Source organism: Mchenga conophoros, linkage group LG5 (genome assembly GCF_057382185.1).
Source record: "Mchenga conophoros isolate Kocher_MC1m ecotype Shallow Benthic linkage group LG5, M_conophoros_male_GT1.1, whole genome shotgun sequence".
In the NCBI taxonomy this organism is placed as follows: domain Eukaryota; kingdom Metazoa; phylum Chordata; class Actinopteri; order Cichliformes; family Cichlidae; genus Mchenga; species Mchenga conophoros.
The window spans coordinates 23585746-23611087 of record NC_140530.1 but is presented as its reverse complement, the minus strand read 5'-3'; the positions used below and the strand labels follow the sequence as shown (position 1 = coordinate 23611087).

The 25342-nt window shown below is 42.3% G+C and overlaps 1 protein-coding gene across 10 annotated transcripts; it reads right to left on the bottom strand.

The window, feature by feature from the left end:
- Positions 1-515: 515 nt before the first annotated feature.
- Positions 516-25110, bottom strand: LOC146574583 (alpha-1,3-galactosyltransferase 2-like). Of its 10 annotated transcripts, XM_085274349.1 has the most exons (7): positions 24911-25106; positions 24650-24745; positions 10580-10628; positions 10357-10446; positions 9000-9095; positions 2265-2402; positions 516-2121 (listed from the first exon to the last, which is right to left on the bottom strand). In XM_085274349.1, exons 3-7 carry the CDS (start codon positions 10582-10584, stop codon positions 1437-1439), a joined length of 1014 nt encoding a protein of 337 aa, XP_085130475.1. In that variant the 5' UTR covers positions 10585-10628; positions 24650-24745; positions 24911-25106; the 3' UTR covers positions 516-1436. The 10 variants fall into 10 exon arrangements, with proteins under 10 accessions (XP_085130475.1, XP_085130483.1, XP_085130479.1 ...); XM_085274357.1 differs by having other exon boundaries at positions 9000-9084; positions 10563-10628; positions 24650-25110; XM_085274353.1 differs by having other exon boundaries at positions 10563-10628; positions 24650-25106.
- Positions 25111-25342: the final 232 nt, after the last annotated feature.

Below are 25342 nucleotides of genomic sequence, written 5' to 3'. Positions count from 1 at the left end.
CTCATGCCAACTGCCATTATCTCTTATAAGTGCTATCAATCCTAAATGATGATATGGTTCCTGCTATTAAACGGGAAAAAAAAAAAATTCCAGTTCACTAGAATTAAAATGAATGTATCTAACATAATTACTGCACAGTTTAAAGATTTTAGGGACTGGTGATCAGATAAACAGCATCAGACAAAACAGGAGCATATCAAATGCTCTAAATTTCTGGGGGGGGGGGGGGTTGGATTGGAGTTTCTTAAGTGCACTTTGGAAAATCACTTTGCTACACAAAACCAGTTCCACTTTTGCATTGCGCAAGAATAACGGCCCGATTGAGGTCAGATTACAGCAGGATACCAGTTTAACCTGAAGCCAAGTAACAGAAATTTCCGTGAACCACATTATGTGGCTTTTCAGTGGAAATATTTCTTGTTTTCAACAAAAACCTTTTCCTCACATGCTACTTCACTTGAAAAACATCTTAGACCCAACATTGCAGTTTTTGTACATAATATATTTCTCCTCAAAAAAGTCCTACAAACATTTTATTTTGACATCTTCTAAACGTGTCTCAAACTGTCAAAACAGCTCTTTAACATCCTTACATCTACCACAAAGGTTTTCATCGGAGAATTCAGTAGTGCCCTACAGATGTAATTTTATTCATATCAGTACAAAATAACTTGCAGCTGTACTCACCAACATTTGTTATACCCCAACAATATAAATATAGAAAACAGTTCCGTCATTTTTCAACATAACACCAAGTAATAGCACACTTGTAAAAACAGCACGAACTGACAATAAACCCTAAACCTTTGGTTCAAAGTTCCTGCGTTATAAATGATGTTTAAAAATTATGACTGTAATATTCAGAACACAGGCTTATACCCAGGTTTTCATCAAGGAAGAATAATGAGCTGGAATGCAAAATAACTTTATATGAAATTCAAATACAGGGTTTATTTTTTAACAGATCAGCCGCCCGTGCTTAATACTTGAAAACCAGACATGTATTTTACCACATACTGTGATTATGACATCAGTACAAAAAAAAAAAAAAAAGTGAAGCTGAAGAAATGGGATGAAGACTAGCTAAAATTGTATATTATATGTGGTTTGCTTTGCTCGTTTGACCCTTTATCAGCACTGTTTTTTTAAACAAAGACAATGTTGCAATCACTGATAAGAAAGCAAATCTGGCATTTGCATAGACATTTATCTGACGTCTTGTAAGCAAACTTGTGCATTTTGGAGTTGAGTGTAAATGAACTCAAGGAAGCATGAGTAACTAGGAAAATGTTCCTTTGCCATATTGTTTTCATACCATTATTTGAAATGGTTGCCAACTTTTGCATATTTTGTGAGTATGGAGAAAAATGTGTTTTCATATAGTTTTCATGCTATTAGAGTTGCTGAATTTGCATGGTGTGTAATTCCAAGAAATACTAAGGTGTGCGCAGTTTATCATATTGTTTTGGTGCCCATAGCAGTCGAGTGACTTGAATGTCACTCCTGTAACCGATGTGGGTATCCCAGCAGTACTCTGGAGAAAGCACCCTGCTAGGTTTGTGCAGCCACAGGTATTTGTTTAGGTGACTTTCATCGTGCCACAAAGCCTCCACATTATTTTGTTTATCCTCCATGATGTTTTGGTAGCAGCCCTCAGCCAGAGATTTTACGCTTTTCCATGAGCCTCCAAAGACAGCAGCATGATAGTAGAAATCCCCGTTTTCCATGTAAGCCTTGGATTTCGGGTTTCGGTCATAAGTATAGAAAATCTTTGGAAGGTGGTAGTAGTAGGCGTGGAGCAGAGCCACAGAGTCTCCCAGAGCCTCTGAGCCAAATCTCCCAGTGAACACCTGATCTACATCGAAGCAGAAGACATGCGTGGAGTGGTGGCGAATATCAGACTCTATGACATCTGATATTGCCTTCATTCGCATCATCGAAATGTCCTGCCATCTTGAGTGCCGTTGCACTTTGATCATTTTCAAGGTTCGCTGAGGACCGAGATGGATGTGCAGGACCTTCTCTGGCATGTCGGTAAATACGTAGTAGGACACAGGCAAACCCACCATAAAGTGATGTTCTGAGGAGTTCAGAAAGGTCTCGAGGTATTCGTCCAAGTACCTTTGGTGATAGTGGAGAAAAAGAGTTCATGCTTTATTTCACAGTCTCAAACAGTTAGAAGAATAGAGCACAAATATACAGACTAAATGGCAATTAGAAGACCAGGATGTATTTTAAATAGTCATACTAATGTGAAAACAAACCTTCCCACAGCAAACACTGTTAGAGCAACAGAGGATCCTTCCTTCTTGTGGTTCTGGTCGTAAACTTTAGGGTCAAACATCCCCTCCCAGAGAATAGGAGCTTTCCAAGTTGTGCATGTTTGAACGTCAGTTCGAGACCTGAAGTGGAAAGAAATCGGTTAAACACATATTACACTTAAGTTACCACTTAAGTGTGGTGGTTTTATCAGTTTATTTAAAAAAATAAATAAAAATAGAGATGTGGTAAGGCCTACTAATGCCTTGTTTGTGATAATGATCAACTACAACTATTAGTTTCTCTTTGCCAGTGTAGAAATGACTGAACAGTCCTCAGAACGATGGTAAAAGAAGTCAGTGAAGATCAGATAGGAGAACTGTAAATTTTCAAAACTGAAAATTCAAACAATTATACATAAGTATTATTTAGATGTTATGGCAGTAAGGACGGACCCGAACACATATTTCACTCTTCACACTTTTCTATATTTCGGTTGTCGTCTCTTACAACTCTCAGCTGCAGCTTTTCAGCTGCCAGCCACATAACACGTCCAACAACAACAGCAACAACAACTCCTCAGGTCCCGGCACGTTTAATAGGGGAGGGTGATGAGCTGATCGAGCTCAGGTGTGTCCGCCTCCCCCCACAGCCGCGCCACAAACCACGCACCACCACAGATGTGTCACTAGTTCTGTAAGAAAACCAAATCATCCTCAGATGAGTGGAAACTGGTCATAATGTTCTTTTGGGCTCAAGCATGGCTGAACTGGAAACTGCTGGAACATCAACGGCACCGTTTACAGTGAATTGAGTTTTATATCATCATGGACTGAGAGGAGAATACTAAAATTGCCACCATCAAGCTCAGCTCAAATTTCCTGTCAAGCATAGTAGTGGTAGCATCATGCTTTGGGGCCATTTTGCTGCTAGTGGTATTTGGGTATTGTACAAATTAGATGGAGTCACAAAGAAGGAGGACTACTGAAATTAAATCAACAACTGTACAGTGACATTTGGACATAATAGGTGTTGATTTTGGAATAGATAAAGCAGGTTAACATTAAACTGTTTGCAATGTACTTCCCAAAGCCCCAACCTCAAACATATTAAATTTGTGTACTATGCTTAACAGCCAGATTTGTGTCAGGAAAATAACTAATTTAAATAAAATTACCAATTCTGCCAAGAAGAATGCTCAAATATCCAACCAGAATTATACCAGAAGTCTGCTAATGGGAATCAAAAGTGTCTTAGTGAGGTGCAGTTTGCTACGGGACATTTAACCCAGTGTTAGTGGGGGTGTATGCATACCTTTTACTAGTGTAGATTAGAGAAAATCCAAGTAATTTCAAACTAGTTCATCCAAGTCTTTTTTTAAGTCATTAAAGATGTGTGCTATACAATTATTCCACCCTGGAAAATCAGTTCAGTTCAAAACATTCTTAAAATCCCCAAATTGCCATCACAATGGCAGTCCACGCCATCCATGCCACCAATTAATTCTTGGCTTTTGTGAGGGACATGAGTCTAAGACTTCTACGTCAAGCAAAATTTATGCCATCTAAATGATGGCAAATATAATTTATGTTGTAAATTTATGTTGAATGTAGCACCTTGGTTCTGGAGGAACGTTGTGTCGCTTCACTGTGTACTAACTGTATATGGTTGAAGTGACAATAAAGCCAACTTGACTTGACTATATGAGTCCTATAGTGCCAAGAGGACGTCCTGGGCTTTCTAGTGATGCCAACTTTACATCCATTACGGCTTCCATATTTTATGGCAATAAGGAAGCTTAAGTGCGATTCCCAAAAATTTGTTTGATTCCCAAAAATTTGATTATGTTCATTAGGGGTGCAACGATATTCGTATCGATATTGAACCGTTCGATACAGTGCTTTCGGTTCGGTACGCATATGTATCGAACAATACAACATTTGTAATTTATTTTATCAATTTTCCTTCTGACGATGCTGTCTGTGTTGAGCGCTCAGTGGATCTGCGCTGGACAGTGCAGCCTAGGCGGAGTAGTCGAACACAGATCCACTGAGCGCTCAACACAGACAGCATAGTCAGAAGGAAGAGCGCAGGGCACCTCCCCCACCCTCATTCAGATCTGGCGTTTGGAATTATTTTGGTTTTCATGTGACGTATGACCCTGAAGGTAAGCGAGTCATGGACTAAAGTAAAACAGTATGTTGGATGTGCCATGCAATGCTCAATTACATTGGTGTGAACTAGTGTGCTAGCGCAGTTAGCTCGTTAACGTGTTGGCCGTCTAGCCCCATGCACGGAGCGATCGGCGGTAGCTCGTTAACGGAGATTTGCCGTGTTGTGGCGTTAAGGTCATTTCAACGAGATTAACCTGAAAGCACTAGTGGGAACACAACGAATATGACTGCACATTTACGCAGACATCATCCTAGTGCAAAGACCAAAACAACAAGCATGCTACTAACTTTAGCCGAGTCATTTAGACAGCTGTTAGCACATGATTCTCCTTATGCTGCTGAGAATATAGCCCAGAAGAAGCGGATAGTATAGCTTTTATTTTGGAAAGAGCCATTTCTCTGTAATAAACTCTCTTTTCCAAAGATGAGTGATTCCTCAATCAGATACAGGGCTTGCAATATCGCTAGCCCGACGTCCTAGCGATTTTTTCAGTCGGGCTACCAAAATCTATCTCTTCCCTGAACGTCGGGCTATTGTAGGAAAAATATATGTCAATGCTTTTGCATTCTTTCAGAAATGTAGCTGGGTAATTATGTCAGTGGCATCGGTGAGCCACTGTCAATATGTGACATATTGAAGTCGCGTTTGAATTTGCGCTTGTTTTTTTGCTTTCACTTTGCAATCGTGCGAACTGTGTATAGAGAGCGACAGCACTGATCTGTGAGTGATGATAATTTGTGCACCAATTCCTCTGACATCGTCTTATTAATCGTTAGCTTACTACGCAAACATGACAAGTGAAATCTCCTGCAGCAAGCTTAAACATGTGAGAGGTTGATCGCGCAGAGAATCGCTGAGCTTATGTGAGTGAGTGTGTAAAAGCATTTCAGTTCTGCTGAGCCAAATGAGACAGGTCAGGGTGAAGAAGTGACAGCCAAAGAAAAGCTTACCACAAAACGGAGAAGTTATGACAAATCAGACTATAAGGCAAAAAGAAAGTGCAGCTTTATGGTTTCATGGACAAAAGAATTTCTGTGGCTGCGATATGACGAGCTAAATAACCAGGGCTGCACATAAGTGGTCCGCAGGTGCGCATTCGCTGTCAAAATAAAAAACACGCACAAGGGTTAGGGTTAAATTTAAAAACTGTATTTTTGAGTTAAAATATATATTTATAATTTTAATAAATGACAAATTAAAAAGGCATGAACATTTTTTTGTATCGAAAAAATATCGAACCGTGACACCAAAGTATCGAACCGAACCGAACCGTGAATTTTGTGTATCGTTGCACCCCTAATGTTCATCTGGATGCAGCTTTTTCAGTGGGAGAAACATTTTGTCACTCATCCAAGTGACTTTAGTCTCAGCTGCAGGGTCACTTCAGGTTTCCCCAACCTTATAAAGAGTATATTTACATAATGATTGAAACTAGCACCACTGGTGAACAATGGGCCATGAGTAGGGATGGGTATCGTTTAGGTTTTATCCGATACCGGTGCCAAATCGGTACTTTTGAAACGGTGCCGGTGCTCAAACGGTGCTCAAACCGGTGCTTAAAGAATGGAGAACACAAACTTTGTCCAAAAACCTCTCATGTTCAGCTGTTTTTTTGTAAAAAGATAACAATGTTAGCCTTTTCTGCAGCTATGGGGCATATATGGTATCACTCTTGGCTGGAAGCAGTGCTTAAACAATGGAAAAAACACAAACTTTGTCCTAAACCTCTCATGTTTAACTGTTTTCCACTTTTTCTTTGGTCATTTTAGCCTTTTTGGCCAGGGTGAAGGGAGTATCTGCCAAACAAGAGGACAGCCGCATGTAGCTATGATGATGTTTGCTAGTTCACCTTACATGCATTAATGTAATAACGTGGTTAGCCTACTCAACGTAAATTACACACGAACAACATTAAGCTACTCACGCAGAGAAGAACGGCTGCTGCTGCCATCATCATCCTCATCATTTCTGCTACACTGGCAGGGCTAGGGGCCAGGACTCTACTCTTCGGGTTTTTGGGGGATGTTGCATAACAGGTAACCCACCCGCAGTAGATGTGCTCGGTGTGAGGTCTCGCAGCAAGCTATCAAATACGGCGCATTTCTGGGCTTTTAAAAAAAACGCTATGCGTCGCCAGGTGTTTCATCGGATTCGAGGTGTTACCTCCTTTGACAGTATCACAGTATCAGCTTAAAGCACTTGTTGCAGGCTGCTGAGTTTGCATATTTTGCTGTGAAGTACAGCCATACTTTTGACCGCTTTGCCTTGGACATTTTTAATCTGTAGCTCTGCTCTAAAAGAACGTACGTACCTGGGCCCACCTACTATTCTCGGAAACGTAAAATGATTGGCTAGAAGTGTATCACAGCTCAGGAAAAAAAAGCACCGAAATAAAGCACCAAAATGTGCGCTGCTTTTCGGTCTGGTTACTACCGTTTATGTCAGAACCGGTGCCATCATGGCACCGGACACCGGTACCCATCCCTAGCCGTGAGGTCAGTTTTATAGTCAATAATATGCAAATTATCATGCCCATTGATCAACAACCACTAATCAAAGACAATTGATTAATGACCTTTGGTCAATGGCCATGAGAAGCATTCACAGAGAGTTGGGGAACAGCTGCAATAACAAGCTGTAAGCTGGTGAAAGATGTAACCTTGATTCAGAGACGACCTTTTCCTTTTCACATAAATGGCCACATTGATGTTTCACTCAAACCAGCGTTTGCGGTACCCCAGCATTTATGGTACTCATGGCTATTAATCAATACCATTGATCAATGGTCATTAAAACGCCACGTCCAGATGAACAAGATCAAGTTTTGGGGATTTCTCTACCTGGATGATTGAGCAGTTATTCAATACATGTTCTTATGCTTAATTTGGTATAATTTCTGAAATGTAATTTCAAAATATAAATTGTATTCAGCATTCTTTGTAGGGGAGAGTAGGGCTTTAAAAAAAAAAAAGCAGAGGTGAGACAAAGGATTTTACTTCAAATTGGATAGGGGGAATCAGATGTGTAGGTGTCAGGGGATGAGGTGGAGGAGTCCCAGTTATTAGAGCAGGAAGGTGAGAGCTCAGAGGACATACAAGAAGCCTGAGCAAAGGACAAAGTGACCACACTAGGGGTGGGTTTTTATAATCGATTTATCGATTAAAATAGATTCTGGCTTGGATAACGTAAAATCGATTCATTAAAATCCTGAATCGATTTTTTAATATTAATTTATTTTGCCCGAAATGCCACAATCTCAGGTGAAAGATCACAAAATTTCAACAACCACCAAACAGCTAAGACAGTAAATGAGAGCAGGTACATGGCTTCTGCACAAAGACGTAAACACACAGCGCGGACCCGCGGATCAGAATCAGTGAGATGTCACCTTTCTCAGCTGACGGTCGGGGCTGAAAGCCGACAGCTTGCTGATTCTGATCCGCGGGTCCGCGCTGTGTGTTTACGCCCTTTTTGCGCTGATCATATGGCTGTTAGTTTTATCTCTCTCCAAACAATATTGACCGAACCAGCAGCAAAAAAGATCCAAACTATGCTTCACATAAACATCGTCATGAATTCCCTCTGACTTTTGCTGACTTTTCAGGATAAAAATCACACTTCATGCACAGCTCTCTCTCTCTCTCTCTTTTCCGCATTGCTTGCTTCCAGGATGTGGGTGTGAATGCCAGAGCACTCTGGCATTAACACCCACATCCTGGAAGCATGGGAGAGGTCATACCTTCTTTTATTGTTTTATGGTAGGATAAATGTATCTATATATGTTTTAGTCTAAGTGCCTGGTTTTTTGATGAACTGCTGGACTTCCAGACCAGCAGGTTTATAATAATAATAATAATAGATTGGATTTATATAGCGCTTTTCAAGGCACCCAAAGCGCTTTACAATGCCATTATTCATTCATTCTCACATTCACACACTAGGCAAGCTACAGTTGTAGCCACAGCTGCCCTGGGGCAGACTGACAGAAGCGAGGCTGCCATATCGCGCCATCGGCCCCTCTGGCCAACACCAGTAGGCAGTAAGGTAAAATGTCTTTCCCAAGAACACAACGACCAGGATAGAGAGCCCAGGGATCGACCCGGCGACGTTCCGGTTACAGATACGCTTCCCAACCTCCTGAGCCACGGTCGCCCATGGTCGTTAGGGAAGTCTTTATGGGCGCGCGCGCGCGCACACACACACGCACACACACACACACACACACACACACACACACGGTATTCTTTGTCCACATGTACACTTATATGAAACATATGTTAATGAACCTATGCATATTCATGTAACCAAAATAAAAGGAGTGCTATGGGGAACCTGGCTGAGAGTCTGACGGAGGTCAAGTGGGTGGAACGACACTTGGCTCCAGGCAGGTCTCCCTCATGCATGAGTAACACAAAGAACTTTGCCTACTTGTGTCTTGCTTTTTGCTGTGTAGTAAATTGTCTTGAATGTTCCAGCGAATAGGTTTATGCTACAAACCTATCAGTGTTTGAGACCAGAAACGGTAGCACCTTGGTTGCCAAAATGAAAAGTCTTGATGGTCTTACCAAAAGTCGAGGCTGACATCAACGCTGTTGTCCAAGGTTGACAGCTTTCCATTTTCCAGTGAGCACTTTTCCATGGGTATGAAACCTATCAAAATACTGATATCAAAAGCATTTTATAGTTTGTTTTCTTAAATGTCATCATCACAATGACAATATGTAATACTCTGTGGTGAGTTAAAGACTGTCAATCCGGTCGTTAAGTGATGACGTGACGAATCCTACTTCCGGGCCTAAAGTAGCTGCGTTTAATATGGCTTTTGTGTTGTTAACATGTTTAATGTTATGTATTTTCTTCTATTTAATCTCAAAAAGCTCCTAAAACAGTCAGTGATCACTGTTGACCTCCCTCGGCTTTTATTACCGCTAATCATTTATTTAAGATCAGTTTTTAAAAACCCTGGGATGTAACTACAGCCCAGCCCATGCAGCAGTATATGAATGACTAACCTCGTATTGTGGATGGATTATCTCAGTTGTTCTCCTGGCTGAAGTTTGGTCCTTTTACAGCATCCTGTCATGCGATTACATTTGTTCCTGACCACCGAGAACACTCACGTTAACTTTTATCGAGTGGGAAAAAAGTTAGCTTGTTTATATTATGCTAACATAGTTGTGTCGCTAGCGGTCACGTAGCACATCATTATATACCAGCTAGCCAAACTTCAGTAACCCTACAAACGTCACTGCTGTTTAGTTTTTTGTCTTCATTTATGTTGGAAGTGATAACAGAGCTGTACGTTTTAATTTGTTTCCAAAACCCCGCAGTCAGGACATGCTATATTGTATTTAGATAGAAGCTAGCGAGCTAACTTCCTGCTAACTTCTAAATGTCATAAATTCCGTTTTCATGGATGCCTGGATGTTAAACTCAATTGTTACACCTGGTAGAGCAGAACGCTGATCATTTTATTAAAGATAAAAGACTTTAGACAGTTTTTCAACTCTCAGTAATGCCATAGTGATCGTTTGATATATGGACCTGCAGCGGAGTTTAGGCCCAGACACGGCTAGTGACGTCAGACTTAACGACCCGATAGTACGCACCTTGTTTACTAATGTAATCTAGTCTATATTTAGAAAGAAACATGATTATGGTTGTTTTATTTAAAGGAACATTTTGGATTATGTTTAGTGGTAATATGTATAATGATATCTCTGTCATTTACCTTACAACAGTGATTCAAACAGAGTGGACACAAGAAAAGCCAGCCACATATTTCAAAAACAACAAAATCTACATCTCCAAAACGATCCCTGTTGGATCCATGTGGTTGTGTTGCAGGAATGCCATTTCAGGGATGTCGAATTAAACTGGCAGCTGAGGGTTTTTTTGTGTTTTTTGTTTAAAGATACTCACTGCATGGATGGACGTGTGAAGTAGAGAGCACAGAGTGCAGCCGGAACCCAGAGCAAACATTTCAGCGTGCACTTTATCTTCTGGAAGCATCTGCAGGTGAAAGGTTCAAAATTAACCATAAATACTGAGACTGAATTTCAATTTTAATTTCAGTAACTGAGCAGAAGAAGTGTTACTGAACAGGCAAAGATGACATAAACACTAACCAGGGTGTTTTTAATACCTCATAGTTCACAGTGCTTCAACTTCACCAGACAACACTGAGAAATAATCTGAGAAAAGACAAAAAGGCATGGGTTTGGCTGAATTGGCAACTCTGACATTATTCTTAAGCTTTGCTATAACTGTTACCTGTAGAACAGCATCAGAAACCAATCTTTTTTTAAAAAAAACAAAAAAACATTTTACATATTTTACATACATATTTTCAGAAGCTTGTATTTAATCTCTATAAGAAACAATCATATTAAGCAGAATGCAAATTACACATTTATTGAGAAAATTACGTGTTTTTATTGGAAATGAAGGGAGGAAAATATATGATTCTCCAAAAGAGAAAAATAAACCAAAACTCCATATTACGGAGTTGACAAGGTGCTGAGGGTGGTGACAATAACAAGATATTATTTCTTTCAAAATGACCATTAAACCTTAGCAACCTTTGTAATATCACAAGACACATCATAACAATTCTGTTTTTGCACATGTCAAGTTCTACATCTTAATAGTTTACCAGCAAGAAGCCGCCTACTACTCCTTGATTCCTAAAGTACTCTGGTTGTGTGTTTAGACCCTGCTGTACTTTCTCTCCTTTTGTCTCTCTGTGCTTTCTTCCAAAAACTTCTCTGCTGCCTTTTTTCTCTTTCTTTCAGAATCACTGATGTTCTTTATTTTTCTCTTTTTCACTCTATTTCTCCATCTTTGCCTTTCCTTTATGAGAAACTCTTTCTTCAACTCGGGCTGGCTGCTAATTTTTTCTCTCTATATAGTGATGTGCTACATGATTGCTAGCGACACAGCTATGTTAGCATAATATAAACACAGTGAAGCTGGAGGATGAATGCTAACTTTTTTCCACTTGATAAAAGTTAACGTGATGGTTCCCGATGGCTAGGCTGACAGTGATCACTGACTGTTTTTAGGGGCTTGTTCAGATGTAATAGAACAAGATAAAAAGCATTAAAACATTTTAACAGCACAACAGGCTTAATAAACACAGAGTAGTTTAGGCCCGGAAGCAGGATTCATACATCATCACTTAAAGAACAGCTCTCGGGGTACAGCTAGCTCAGTAGATGCCACATGATCAGAAGGTTGGGCGTACAAATCCAACGAACAGCGGCTATCCTGGATTTGTAGCTGCCCACTGCATCACTGAGTGAATGGGTTAAATGCAGAAGACTAAGCATTTTCCTACAGGATTAATGATGTACACATAAACAATGAGATTCAAGATAAGACAAATTTGATAATATTTGACACCAGGGCCATGCAGAGAGGTTTAAAGGGGCGGGTGCTCAAAGTTAAAAAGGGGCACATTGAACCAGACTGAATAACAACAACACACATTCATCAAGAATCTAATATGGGAAGGGCAGGGCTGTGTTGATCTGAGACTGTAGACATTAAAAAGTCCATAGGAGAGATGGTAGCTGATTAAACAAGTGTCATGAGATAATAACAAAATGCAAAGATTGGTGACAGCACTTGGAACCATAAGGCAACAAAAACTGTGAGAAATAAATTAGGCTCTGCCTGTGAATCACTCTTTGCTTCTCTTCTTCCTTCCATCCCATCATTTCATATATCACTCTCCACTTGCTGTCTGAGAACAAGGCACAACTTGCTATTGCAATAAACTATAATCTAATTATCCACACCTAACAACTCCAGCACTTAATCTGTAATAAAATGATGACAGAAAAATGTTATAGCCCTGCCTTTAGTAGCCTTGTAGAAAACCCCTGTGATTTGTGTATATAGACTGTTCCACGGACCCCCTCTAACCACTGCTAAGATGGTAAATTCCTCCCATCCCTTGTTTGTGTTTGCGCTGGTCCACCTTGATAGCGCTGGTGGAGCTGGGCTGTTGTACTGAACATGTGTAGTGCGTGTGCGTGAATGATAAGTAAGTGCCTTGTATTTGTTTGTTCTATGGTTGTAACTTATCATATACTTAGCTATGTACATTGGGTGATGCTTAGTAGAGTTTTCCAGCTGTTCGTGTAGCCACGAGACACTGTATATTCACGCTGATTTGACCAAAATGGCGCTACCCTTGTGAACTGAGCTGCCCAAAGTAAAGATGGAGTCTATCCCTGTGCAGCAGCCCATTTGTGTCCACCAGGGGGTGGTGTTTAGTCATTTCTGTTCAACCCTTTCTGTATTATTTAGACCAGTTTGGTTGACTTTAATTGTTTGCTAATTGTAATTTCTGTTATTTTACAGAACCACACACACACATATACATATACTCACACGAATTCACTTCTGGAGATGTTTGGATTAAAAGAACCCTAATTATCATTGCTGTGGACCCTCTCTTTCATCATATAAGTCACCTGTGCCTTCTGACCGAGGATAGGAAAATCCTGCTGTAATTTGCCAGTCTATTAAGCACACACATGTCCGATTCAAGTGGTCCTTCGAGCCGGATTAATTACAGCATTTCCTAACATGGCGACATCCCGATATGATGAAGAACAACAAGGTGCCCGGCAAAGGAGACCACATAGGGCTCCAAGATATCTGGATGACTTCATCTGGACCTATCTCCCACAGCCGACTAACCCAGTTCCACCGAACACTAACGCAGCTACTCCAATACACCAAATCGCTGGCATCGATGGCTCACCAGAGATGGAGAGAATAAGGAGGATGGAGCAGTGTGTTACCCAGGTACAGGAGCAGATGAGGGAGATACAGAGCGCTATACAAGTGTCTTTGAACTTTGGCCAAAGAACCCCCCAAGTACAGTTACAAACCCAGGTCCGGAGCCATAGTATGCCTTTAAGATAAGATAAGATAAGATAAGATAGAACTTTATTAATCCCTCGGGTGGGTTCCTCTGGGAAATTCGATTTCCAAAAAAGCACAGCACCGACAGAAGTTACAGAGTTATACACACACACATATATATAAATACAGAGACAATATAAATAAAATATACGAAGGGGATAAATAGAATAAATAGGAATAAAAATAAAAATACAAGTGAATTGCACATTTCAAGTATTGAGTCTATTGCACCGTTGACTATTTACAAAAGTATTGCACAAAAGGTATTGCACAGTGAGGTGAAGAGGCACTACAGCTTAGTTGTTCCCCCCTCCTTTGTCCTCCTGTTTCCCCTCCCTCTCCCCTCCAGAGAGGAGTTAAACAGTTTGATGGCGTGTGGGACAAAGGAGTTTTTAAGTCTGTTAGTTCTTGTCTTTGGGAGAAGCAACCTGTCACTGAACAGACTCTTCTGATTGTTTATGGCCGTGTGCAGAGGATGCCTGGCATTGTCCATAATGTCCATCAGTTTCTTTAATGTCCTTTTCTCTGCCACTGTCACCAGAGTGTCCAGCTTCATGCCGACCACAGAGCTAGCCCTCCTGATCAGTTTCTCCAGCCTGGATGAGTCCTTCTTTGCTGTGCTGCTCCCCCAGCACACCACAGCATAGAAAAGTACTCCAGCAACCACCGACTGGTAAAACATCCTCAGGAGCTTCCTGCAGATGTTAAAAGACCTCAGCCTCCTGAGGAAGTACAGTCGGCTTTGGGCTTTTTTATACAGGTGCTCTGTGTTGCATGACCAGTCCAGTTTATTGTCCACCCACAGCCCGAGGTACTTGTACTTGTTGACCACCTCCACCTCCTCCCCCTCTATCTGAACCGGCAGTGGACCTGCTCTAGACCTCCCGAAGTCCACAACCAGTTCCTTAGTCTTTGAGGTGTTGAGTTGCAGGTGGTTTGTGTGACTCCATGCGACAAAGTTCCTCACCAGACTTCTGTACTCCTCTTCCTGATCATCCCAGATACACCCCATGATGGCCGTGTCATCTGCAAACTTCTGAATATGGCATAATTCAGAGTTGTAGCAGAAGTCAGAGGTGTACAGGGTGAAGAGAAGAGGGGACAGCACAGTTCCCTGTGGTGCTCCTGTGCTGCTGACCACTGTGTCAGACGTGATGTCCTTCAGCCTGACGTACTGTGGTCTGTCGGTGAGGTAGTCGGAGATCCAAGCCACCAGGCAGGGGTCCACCTCCATCCTGTTCAGTTTTTCTTGAAGCATACAGGGCCGGATGGTATTAAAGGCACTGGAAAAGTCAAGAAACAGGATCCTGACCGTGCCTTTTCCCCCATCCAGGTGTGAGTGGGCTCTGTGTAGGAGGTACAGGATGGCATCCTCCACTCCGACACCCGCCTTGTATGCAAACTGTAGTGGGTCCTGGGCATGTTGTACCTGTGGTCGGAGGAGGTTGAGGAAGAGCCGCTCTAGAGTCTTCATAAGATGTGACGTCAGTGCCACCGGTCGGAAGTCATTCAGCTCATTGGGCCGGTTCTTTTTGGGGACCGGGACGATGCAGGATGTCTTCCATAGGGCGGGCACTCTCCCCAGTCGCAGACTGAGGTTGAAGACTCGTTGTAGCGGCTCCCCAAGTTCAGCAGCACACGCCTTTAGCATCCTAGGACACACCTTGTCTGGGCCTGCTGCCTTTCTGGGGCGAAGCTTCCTCAGTTGTCTCCTGACCTGATCCACTGTGACACTGGGAGATGTTTGGGAAGAGGGGAGGGGGGGAGATGTCTTGCTGCTGAGAGAGGGATTGGAGGAGGGGGGTGTCATGGTGTCAGGAAGGGGGGGAAGCGAGGGAGGTAGGAGAGTGGGGATTGGACTCTGTAGTGAAGGTGAGGGTGGGGGGGTTGTGGGCTGGTCAAACCTGTTGAAGAAGTTGTTGAGTTCGTTTGCCTTCTCCACAGTCCCCCCCACTGTGCTTTTCTTGGTGTTGTGGCCTGTGATGGTTTTCACACCATTCCAGACCTCCCTCATATTGTTCCTCTCCAACTTCTGCTCCACCTTCCTCCTGTAGGTGTCCTTTGCTTCCCTCAGGCAGCGTTTCACCTCCCGCTGTGCTGCCTTCATCTCCTCCTTCACTTTGCTCCTGAAAGCCTTCTTCTTCATGTTGAGGACAGCTTTGACTTCCTGTGTTACCCACGGTTTGTTATTAGGATAACACCGTACCGTCTTAGCAGGGGCGACCGTGTCCACACAAAAGTTGAGGTAGTCTGTAAGACAGTGTGTCGCCCCCTCTATGTCCTCACCATGTGGGCTCAGGAGCACATCCCAGTCTGTGGTGTCATAACAGTCCCTCAGAGCATCCTCCTTTTCTGGGGTCCATCTCCGGATGGAGCGCGTTGTGACCGGCTGCCTTTGGACGAGGGGTGTGTATTGTGGCTGTAGGTAAACCAGGTTGTGGATAATAATCCTACACAAGCTCCTCCTATGGGCGGACTAGAAAACATCCCTCCCATATCTCCAGTAATACCTAGCCCTCAGTTTCATACTGTACAGCAGACCTCCCCTTCCACAGCTCATCATGTTGATAACCCTCAAATATTACAGTCAACAGCTCCTACTCTCCCTGTTAACCGACCTATTCCTCAGTCCCCTCCATACATCCACTCTTCTATGCCATCAGCTGCTCAGCCAACACCAGTGGTACCCCGGTCTGCATTTACAGCAACAGAACAGCCACATCCTCCCTGGTATCAGCAAAGAGACCTGAACTGGCAGTCATCAACCCCACAGTGGTCTGTGCCACACAGTGCTGCTCAGTTTAGTATCCCTGGCACTATGCAGTACCCTGTCACGCTGCCGCCTGGCATGCCCTCTCCAGGCTATCCGCTTTGGACTTCAGGCCCACCTCTCAGTCAGCCATACGTTACACCAGTGCTGCCACTTGCTGTTAGCTCACAGTATACCTATCGGCATCCTGCTCCAGCTGCACCTGTCAGTTCACAGCATGATGTAATTCAGAGCAGCCCACAACACTCCTCATCTCTGCTTTCCTCTCAGAGACCGAACTTGATGGAGATGGCTATTTCCTCTTCTTATGGCATCCCTAAACCCAACCTGATCCGCTTCACCACAGGAAAAGAGAGTGATTTCCTGCTACTGAAGAAAGGTCTGGATGGAGTTTTGGGACCACACCCACACCTGTCTGAGGATTACAAATTCCAAGTACTTCTGGATCATCTAAAGTTTCCTCCTGCGTTTCAGCTTGCAAAGAGGTATGTGCATGACACTATGCCCTTCAGTAAAGCAATGCAGGCTCTACAGCAGCGCTATGGACAACCACGCCAATTAGTCCAAGGTGAAATTAACAACATTTTGAGAGCTCCCACAGTGAAAGCTGGAGATGCACAGGGGTTTGAAGACTTTGCTCTATCAGTTAGTAGTTTGGTGGGACTACTAAACTCCATGGAAGGAGCTGCTAAGAGCGAACTAGAGTGTGGTTCCCATGTGGACAGGCTTTTGAGTAAACTCCCCTTCTCCTATCAAGACAGTTTTGCTGAATATTGTCTTGCAAAGGGCATCTTGCAGAGTGACTCAGCTAACACCTATACTCTCCCTGACTTTGCACAGTGGTTGGAGAGGAAGTCACAGGCCATACAGATATCACGAAGGGCTACAGAAAGCTACATATCTGATAAACCCCGCTCAGATCGTAGAGACAAGTCATCACGACCATTAAAGACATCCTCATCAGTCTACTATGGCACTGACAAGCCTACAACACCGACGGCTAATACCACTTCAGCCCCTACTGACAGTAAAGAACCTATGAAAGGGAAGAAAAGAGAGAAATTTAAGCCCTACTGCCCCTTCTGTAGCAGTACAGAACATTACTTGAGTTCCTGTTCTGACTTCAGTAAGCTGAGTACTACACAGATTATTACATGGATTAATGACAATAAGAGATGCTGGAGATGTGGTCGGAGTCACCAGCCTGACAGTTGCAATCTGAAGAAACCTTGTGCCACCTGTGGAGAACAACACCTGCAGATCCTTCATGAAGCTGCCTCTCGCCCAAACAAGAGTATCCTGACATTGAGTACAGCCTCCAGCATGGTGTATTTGGACCAAGTCACTCATTCAGGCAGAGTCATGCTTAAAGTGGTCCCAGTTACCCTCCACAACAATGGGCGATCTCTGTCCACCTATGCCATTCTTGACGATGGATCAGAGCGGACTATTGTTTTATCTGCAGCGGTTCATTACCTGCAATTAAATATCACAGAGGAGTCCCTCAAACTACGAACCATCAGGCAGGAGGTGTCACAGTTACAAGGCGCATCGGTTTCTTTTGAACTGAGTGCACCCAGCTCTCCCCAAATCAAACATCACATCAGACGTGTCTTCACTGCTAAAGAACTTAATCTGGCAAAACAATCCTGCCCAGTGGACATACTCCGTCAGAGATATCCACATCTGGCCGACGTTCCCATCAAAGCATTTAAGGATGTGCAGCCTATGCTTCTTATAGGCTCAGATAATGTCCAGCTCATCACCCCTCTGTCACCTGTCAAAGTCGGTCCACTAGGCAGCCCTGTTGCTGTCAACACTAACCTCGGTTGGGCCATCCAGGGACCGGCTACCTTTCTACATCTACCTACTGAAGCTTCATGTCTGCACACATCCCTGTTACCATCTCCTTCTCAAGCGTTAAGACAGAACGTTGAGAAGCTGTGGCAGTTAGATGTGCTCCCCTTTCGATCAGAGAAAGAGGTAACTCGCTCTAAACAAGACAAAGAGGCACTGGAGTTACTGCAGAAAACCACAGAACGTGTACAGGTGGATGGAGTAGCTCGTTATGCTACTCCTCTGCTCCGCCGCAGAGACTCCACTAAACTACGAACTGACCATGACGCAGTGATGGCTCTCCTTCGGTCCACAGAGAAGCGCCTGATTAAAGATCCTGATCTAGCGGCTGTGTACAATGCAGAAATACACAAACTGGAACAAGCAGGTTATGTAAGAAAACTCACTCCTGAAGAGGCAAACCTCACAGATGAATCCTGGTTCATTCCCCATCATATTGTGCATCATAACAATAAGCCTAGGATAGTTTTCAACTGTTCCTTCCAATACAGGCAAGACTGTCTTAACGATCAGCTGCTACCAGGTCCAACTCTCGGTCCATCCTTAATAGGTGTCCTGTTGAGATTTAGGGAGCACCCTGTTGCTGTGAGTGGGGACATACGAGGTATGTTCCATCAGGTGCGGCTTCTTCCGCATGACCGGCCCCTGCTGAGATTCGTGTGGAGAGATATGGAAAGAGATCGGAGCCCGGACATTTATGAGTGGTGTGTCCTGCCCTTTGGAACCACATGCAGCCCCTGTTGTGCCACGTATGCCCTTCAGCGCCATGTGCAGGATCATAAAGATGGCAATGAACAAGTACTAGACTCAGTGCTGCGCTCATTTTATGTCGATAACTGTTTGCAATCTCTGCCCTTTGCTTTGCAGGCACGACCACTTGTCGATAACATCAGAGAGTTGCTATCTACTGGTGATTTCGAAACCACCAGTAGATTGCAAACAGTTATCGACATAAAATGAGCGCAGCACTGAGTCTAGTACTTGTTCAAGCCTCATACAGCTCCTACTGTTTCCTCCTCATGTCCTTACCAGGCACGTCTGGACGATGTTATATCATGAGTAATAATTAAAAAAAAATCCATTTACATAAAACACACACATGCGCGCACACACAGTGACATTTTAGACCTTCTTCAGAATACTGTATATACTATGGGCATCATGGTGCTGATCCAGAATCTTTTTTTTTTTTTTTTTATTACTAGAGCTACAATAATAAAGCAATGAGGAGGGGGAAGTAATAAATATGAAATAATGTATTTATGATGATTCCATTTGTTTCACTATCCACTCTGTGCAGGGGCAAAGCTTATTACATTTTTAAACTGTAGAGATACAATCATTTTACTGCTGTAAAATCCAAATTTTGTCTTATTTAAAATATAAATCTAATATAATCTGCTTCTTAATGTATGTTCTTTAAAATACAGCTTGTGTTTTTAAATATATTATAATTATAATAATTATTATGTGGACATGCATATTAGATCGTTTTTAGTGAAATATAATCCCCCCAGAAAGGCAGGAAAAGCCCGGAAACTTACTTTAAAACTAAATATGTTCCCTAAAACGGTGACAGAGCTACAAACCCATGACAGCCTTACACAGGTAGCCAGCAGCTATGACCAGCACTACTTGTGCAGTTAATAAAAGGACAGGTAATGTTTGTCGCGCTGTTGCACACACAGCACGCTCATTTGTTTCAGTTTGTCAGTTGCAACAAGACAACTTACCAACGTGTACGTAATAAGCTAATACTCCTGTGTGCTACACACTACAGTGTGCGCTGTACACCTACTCAGGCACGTGCAGAGGGGGGGGACTAGAGGGGCTTGAGCACCCGCCCCTTTCCTGATGGGTGCCCAAAGTGCCCTTTTGTTGAGGCAACTTTTTAAAAAAAAATTATTTATTTTTTTATGTGTGTGCGTGCGTGCGGAGTTCTGTCTGTGCCCCTCAACAATAATATTTAACTATTAATCACAGTTTTGCTAAATAAAAGGATCTGGCTTGCATCAGTCACATGATCACTATTAACCAATGATCGCCCTTGACGGCAGAACGCGCTGGTTACGAGCCGGGAACGAGCTCACAAAGAGCACGCGCATTTGTTGCGGTCCGGAGCTGTAGGAGAAACACAAGTTAACTCAGAGACATGGACTGATGCGACAAAACCAGTAATACAGGTTTTGTCACTGATGCATTCGTTTCCTGTAAAGTAGTAACAAAGCAGCAGAGATGAGTTGGGGATTTTTCTTTCTTGCGATCAGGATAGCTCAGTAGGTAGAGTGGTGGCCCCATGATCGGAAGGTCGGGGGTTCAACTCCATTGAACGGCTACCCTGAGGTACCCCTGAGCAAGGTACCGTCCCTACACACTGCTCCCCGGGCGCTGCATTGGTGGCTGCCCACTGCTTCACTGGGTGAATGGGTTAAATGCAGAGGAACTATTTCCCTATGGGGACTAACACATACACATTATTATTACATCAGCCTGTGTCTCTGAGTTAACTTGTGTTTCTCCTACAGCTCCGGACCGCTAAAAATGCGCGTGCTCTTTGTGAGCTCGTTCCCGGCTCGTAACCAGCGCGTTCTGCCGTCAAGGGCGATCATTGGTTAATAGTGATCATGTGACTGATGCAAGCCAGATCCTTTTATTTAGCAAAACTGTGATTAATAGTTAAATATTATTGTTGAGGGGCACAGACAGGACTCCGCACGCACACACACATTAAAAAATAATTTTTTTTTTTTTAAAAAGTTGCCTCAACAAAAGGGCACTTTGGACACCCATCAGGAAAGGGGCGGGTGCTCAAGCCCCTCTAGCCCCCCCCCCCCGCACGTGCCTGTTTGACACATCTGTAAAGCAGAAATATCAGTAAAATACACAGGAAGTAATATATCTGAAATATTAGTAAAAAATAACTTAATATAATGGTAAATAGCACACCATCCGGCCCTGTATGCTTCAAGAAAAACTGAACAGGATGGAGGTGGACCCCTGCCTGGTGGCTTGGATCTCCGACTACCTCACCGACAGACCACAGTACGTCAGGCTGAAGGACATCACGTCTGACACAGTGGTCAGCAGCACAGGAGCACCACAGGGAACTGTGCTGTCCCCTCTTCTCTTCACCCTGTACACCTCTGACTTCTGCTACAACTCTGAATTATGCCACATTCAGAAGTTTGCAGATGACACGGCCATCATGGGGTGTATCTGGGATGATCAGGAAGAGGAGTACAGAAGTCTGGTGAGGAACTTTGTCGCATGGAGTCACACAAACCACCTGCAACTCAACACCTCAAAGACTAAGGAACTGGTTGTGGACTTCGGGAGGTCTAGAGCAGGTCCACTGCCGGTTCAGATAGAGGGGGAGGAGGTGGAGGTGGTCAACAAGTACAAGTACCTCGGGCTGTGGGTGGACAATAAACTGGACTGGTCATGCAACACAGAGCACCTGTATAAAAAAGCCCAAAGCCGACTGTACTTCCTCAGGAGGCTGAGGTCTTTTAACATCTGCAGGAAGCTCCTGAGGATGTTTTACCAGTCGGTGGTTGCTGGAGTACTTTTCTATGCTGTGGTGTGCTGGGGGAGCAGCACAGCAAAGAAGGACTCATCCAGGCTGGAGAAACTGATCAGGAGGGCTAGCTCTGTGGTCGGCATGAAGCTGGACACTCTGGTGACAGTGGCAGAGAAAAGGACATTAAAGAAACTGATGGACATTATGGACAATGCCAGGCATCCTCTGCACACGGCCATTAACAACCAGAAGAGTCTGTTCAGTGACAGGTTGCTTCTCCCAAAGACAAGAACTAACAGACTTAAAAACTCCTTTGTCCCACACGCCATCAAACTGTTTAACTCCTCTCTGGAGGGGAGAGGGAGGGGAAACAGGAGGACAAAAGAGGGGGGAACAACTAAGCTGTAGTGCCTCTTCACCTCACTGTGCAATACCTTTTGTGCAATACTTTTGTAAATAGTCAACGGTGCAATAGACTCAATACTTGAAATGTGCAATTCACTTGTATTTTTATTTTTATTCCTATTTATTCTATTTATCCCCTTCGTATATTTTATTTATATTGTCTCTGTATTTATATATATGTGTGTGTGTATAACTCTGTAACTTCTGTCGGTGCTGTGCTTTTTTGGAAATCGAATTTCCCAGAGGAACCCACCCGAGGGATTAATAAAGTTCTATCTTATCTTATCTTATCTTACTTTTATGGCATTTGTCAACACCATTAGAAAAAGGGTCAATACCATCAGACAAAAATCCTGATGGTGTTGACAAAATACTTTCTCTCATAACACATGTTTTTCTGACAGAAGCCATCTTGTTTTTCATCAGTTGCTTATGGCCTCTACAATCTACCTAAATTAAGCTCTTTTTACAAAAAAAAATAAAATAAAAAATTAAATCTTGGATTACATCGACTTTGGTGTTGACACACTATGGTTGTGACACAGAGTTTTATCAGAAAGGTGTGCAATAAATGAAATTTAAAAAAAAAAAATTATCACAGCAGTGACCTCATGGCATGTGTATCAAACAGGAAGTGGTAAAGGGGTCCTCAGAGTGTAAGCTACCCATAATAATTCCTGATTCTTTTGTACTTTTAAAAAAATCTGATGGTGTTGACAAAAACTCTGGACACCATTTTAATCACTTAGAAAATATGTAAAAATACATTTTCAATTGCATATTTTGATATTATATAAGGTATTGACTTAAATACTTAGTGACGAGAGCCATGATGTTTAATTTTACATTACTTTTAATTTTTTTTCTGTATTTTAATATTATCACAACTGCTTCTGGACAATGGATTTTTAGGGTGCTGGTAATGTATTGTACCATTTAAAATAAATAAATATGTATAATAAAATGCAAAATCATACTTTTGTTGTATACAAATTGCCTTGGTTTGTCTTTTTGGCATCGTGGCTACATTTCTGTAGAAGTGTATTGGGGTTGCAATTAGTAGTAGTGCATAGCGTTTCATGATCGTGCTCTAAAGTAGCTTGTTTATCCCAAATTTCTTGTGCAGCCTGTAAAGGTGGCCCAGTCTGTAGGTTTAGCAGTCCAATGGAGTTGATTCATGTAGTTTGTTCAGTTCTTGTGCTGCGGCCGGTGAGATGTTACGCATTCTTTAAAGATTCCTTTGAACGTGTTGTTTTCTCTCATAAATAATATAAAACAAAAAAGCAAGCAAGGTCTGTAATGTCATTGCAGGATTTCTATTTTTACATTTTTCATTAAACAAACCAAAACGTATTTTGAACTCATTCTGATGTCGGCATTTACTCTGGCGAACGTGCAAGAAGAGGCAATATTACGTCCAACTGGGAAATGAAGAGACCTAAAACGACCTAAAAACCCCTATATTTATCTTCAGTTTAAGTAAAGAAGAAGAGGAAAAACTTCCTATAAGGAACCGAGATGAAAAAAATAACCTACCTGTGAGTCGCCGACCCCCTTAAGGAAAATTTTAAAAACCAAACAGGCTACCACTTCAGGAGGAAGATTCGTTGTCGCGTTGTGGCTCACAGAAGAGCCTCCGTGCTCACAGATAAAATTGGCTCAGGACGGGGCTCAGTTTAAAGCAAAAGCAACGTATATATCCGCTTTCCTTTACACTATTCGCTCCAATAGAAAGCTTAAGCGTTAAAACGGCCGTGAAGTCTTCTGCGAATCTCCCGATATTTAAAAATATAAACTATATATGAAATTAGTTGTAATTCGGCTTAAAACTGCGTAATTTTAGAAACAGGTGGGAAGTGCACAAATATAGAATTTATGAATACGAATAAATACGTAAATTATTGAAACAGCAGCCATGCAGAAGTCTGAGTAAGTCGATATCTTAAGATATCTGCACATTACACAGGGGAAAGTGCTATATAAATAAAGCGGTCTTGCTTTGTTTTAGCTAAAACGAAATTTTGAACTAAGGATGGCAACTTCTTCCGTGGTGGAAACAAACATCCATGCTTTTAAAGCTCTCTGTAGATGCACGAAGAGAGAAATGCTCACACATTTCGTTTCTTCAGAATCATAAATATTTTGACACACCTGTACTAGGTTCCATGGCTCAGTTTTATTTTCTTCCATCTTGTACAAATATCCACAGTTGTGTCCCCACGTGGCCCATTAGTTGATGTAATCACGCCTTTCGTCTTCTGTCTGCTTTTGGGCAAAAATACCTCCTCGGAATATTCAGTGTCGCCTGTGACACTCAATCATTTCCTTTATCATAGAAGTGCGAACAACTAAAGACGAGCCACTGCGCGCAGCCATTACGCACTGCTGTGTGGCTCATGTTACCTGTTATCTTTAATTCAACAGAAGGTGATGTAGGTTACAACACGATCTTACCGCTATTAGCAACATTAAAGACGTAAAAGGTGTTATTCAGAGGGCAACCTAGCGTGAAAAACAATTTTCTCACGATATTAAATTACATTTTTCGGTTTTCTTGCTTGTCTTTGCGCGTTGGGTTTTCTCTCTAGCTCACAGATCTCATCCTCTCTGACAGGTCAAATAAAGTAACAGCCGCCATAAACATTCAGGGATTTATGTTATTATATTGCAATTCTGAAACAAATGAACCAATATTCAAATAAAGATTGGAGAACAGTGATTACCTGTAGTTTTAGAGATGGCAGGAAATCGCAGTCTGTCTCACTAACGGGTTACAACAAGTGACAGGAGTGCCATAAAATGCCTTTGTGTTTCCGTGTCTGTAGTTCATGAAGAAAAAAGCCTAAATTAAGAATACCGCAAAGATGAGCCGTCGTTTTAGATCATGCTGTATTATCTCCAAGATCTGGAGATGAAGCTTAAACTAAAACTTAAAACAATGGTCCACATACTGATCACAAACACATTTTCAGTAGATTACTCACAGAATAAATGCACTTGTGTAAATCATGCGCATTGTTCAGTGAGACAGAATAGCGAGGTCATAGGTCCTCCTCTCCAATATGGCAGAAGCGAGGCAAAGAGAAACTTCACCAGTCATCATTTCCTTGTTTTAAGATAAGATAAGATAAGATAACCTTTATTAGTCCCACACGTGGGAAATTTGTTTTGTCACAGCAGGAAGTGGACAGTGCAAAAGTTATGACGCAAAAATTAGAATACAATAAGAATAAATACAGTACACAGCTGTACAGAATAGAATAAAATAATATACTATATACAGTAGAATAAAATAGAATAAAAATATACAATAAGATAAAAATAGAATACGAATGCTATATACAACTGAGTAAAAATACAGGAACATTTAATCAAACTCTGGGTCGGTTACACCTGTCTTCGGCAAGTTACTCTGT